The sequence below is a fragment of the Terrapene carolina genome, unplaced genomic scaffold (genome assembly GCF_002925995.2).
Source record: "Terrapene carolina triunguis isolate 2854851 unplaced genomic scaffold, T_m_triunguis-2.0 Scaffold3241, whole genome shotgun sequence".
NCBI lineage: Eukaryota > Metazoa > Chordata > Testudines > Emydidae > Terrapene > Terrapene triunguis.
In genome coordinates, this window is record NW_020667592.1 from 1 (window position 1) to 1,224 (window position 1,224).

Sequence of the window (1,224 nt, forward strand, 5' to 3'; positions counted from 1 at the left end):
GCCCCCTCCCCCCTCCTTCACCCCCCACCAGACCCCCCCCCTTTCTCTCCTGGGGGAAGATTGCTCCGGGGGATGAACCCAGCCGGAGGGAGGGAGGGACGCGCCCCACGCACACAAGGAGGCAGAAGGGCCCACGAACAGCGATTCTTTATTTAACCCAGATCCAGGCCGTTAGCTGTGCAGTTTCTGCTCCTCCCCACCCTCCCCCCAGAGTATCTTTGCCCTGCAGGGGCTGGCACTGCCCCGCCCCATCAGCTCTCTGCTTTCTGCTCCTGCTCCGCGCCGGGCTCTGGCAGCTCCTCCGGCTGGCTGACGGGCTGGGGCCCGCCGGGCACCGGCTCGTCCGGCGTGAGGCTCTCTGGCTTGCTCTCGGCTCCCTCGTCAGCGGCGCTGCTGGCTCCCGCCTCCTTGCTCTTCGCTTCCTGGTGTGGGGCAGGGAAAGGGGGCAGACAAGACGCCTCATGAATGGAGACCCCACAGCCGGACAGACCAAGGGACCCATTGTTGAGCTGGCTTCTAGCTTTAACTTCCACCCCGACCCTGAAGAGGGGATCATGTCATCCCCACCTGGGATCTCTTCAACTGCCCCTCACTTATCCTGGGGCACTTTCCAGCCCCCTTCCAAGATCGCTACATCAGCCTTGGTTTCCCAGCCTCAGGCAGGAAGGGGAGGGGCCAAAGGCACTGGGCAGGCCCTTGGCTCCATCCTTTGGCCAATGAGATCAGTAGGGCTGGAGCAGCCCTGCCCCCAGGGCAGGGTCAGTGGCTGCACAGGGGTTTGGTGGGGGAGCCACATTGACCACCATGGGGCAGGGCCCCTGATGCTGCAGTGTTTGGGGAGGGCCCCCTCGTGGCCAGAAGAGCTCTCCGTACCCGCCTCTGTGCTAGGGGACACCGGGGGCCAAGAAGAAGTAGGAAGCTTTGAGGCCAGCGAGGGGTTAATGGGACCCTGGCTGGGTGCAGCCCTGACTCCACGCACGAGCTCTGCCAAGCGCCCGTCCGCCCCCAGAACGTACCTTCGCAGGTAGGGGCCCCTCCACGCTGGAGTCCAACAGGGACCCGTCTCCGCCTGAACCCTCCTCTTCCTCCTGCATGCTGATGAAGATGGTGGGCGTTTCCACCTCGGGACCCTCCTCCCGGAAGTCCATGGGCTCCTCGGCGGGCAGCGGTGCCAGGACGTGGGCAGGGCGTGGCTGGCTGGCCGGCTGCTTCAGTTTCTGCTCC

The 1,224-nt window shown here is 65.4% G+C and overlaps 1 protein-coding gene across 1 annotated transcript; it reads right to left on the minus strand.

Annotated features, from left to right (window-relative positions):
- Positions 1–140: 140 nt before the first annotated feature.
- On the minus strand, positions 141–1,218 carry LOC112121119 (symplekin-like). The gene is made up of 2 exons (XM_024220206.1): positions 1,017–1,218; positions 141–422 (listed from the first exon to the last, which is right to left on the minus strand). The coding sequence occupies exons 1-2, from the start codon at positions 1,146–1,148 to the stop codon at positions 252–254; spliced, it is 303 nt and encodes a 100-aa protein (XP_024075974.1). The 5' UTR covers positions 1,149–1,218; the 3' UTR covers positions 141–251.
- Between the last annotated feature and the right edge of the window lie 6 nt (positions 1,219–1,224).

Excerpts from the sequence above, each read along its gene's own strand:
- LOC112121119 (XM_024220206.1), bottom strand. The coding sequence starts at position 1,148 with ATGGACTTCCGGGAGGAGGGTCCCGAGGTGGAAACGCCCACCATCTTC. Across the intron at positions 423-1,016 it reads AGGGGCCCCTACCTGCGAAG|GAAGCGAAGAGCAAGGAGGC; the intron begins GTACGTTCTGGG and ends GCCCCACACCAG.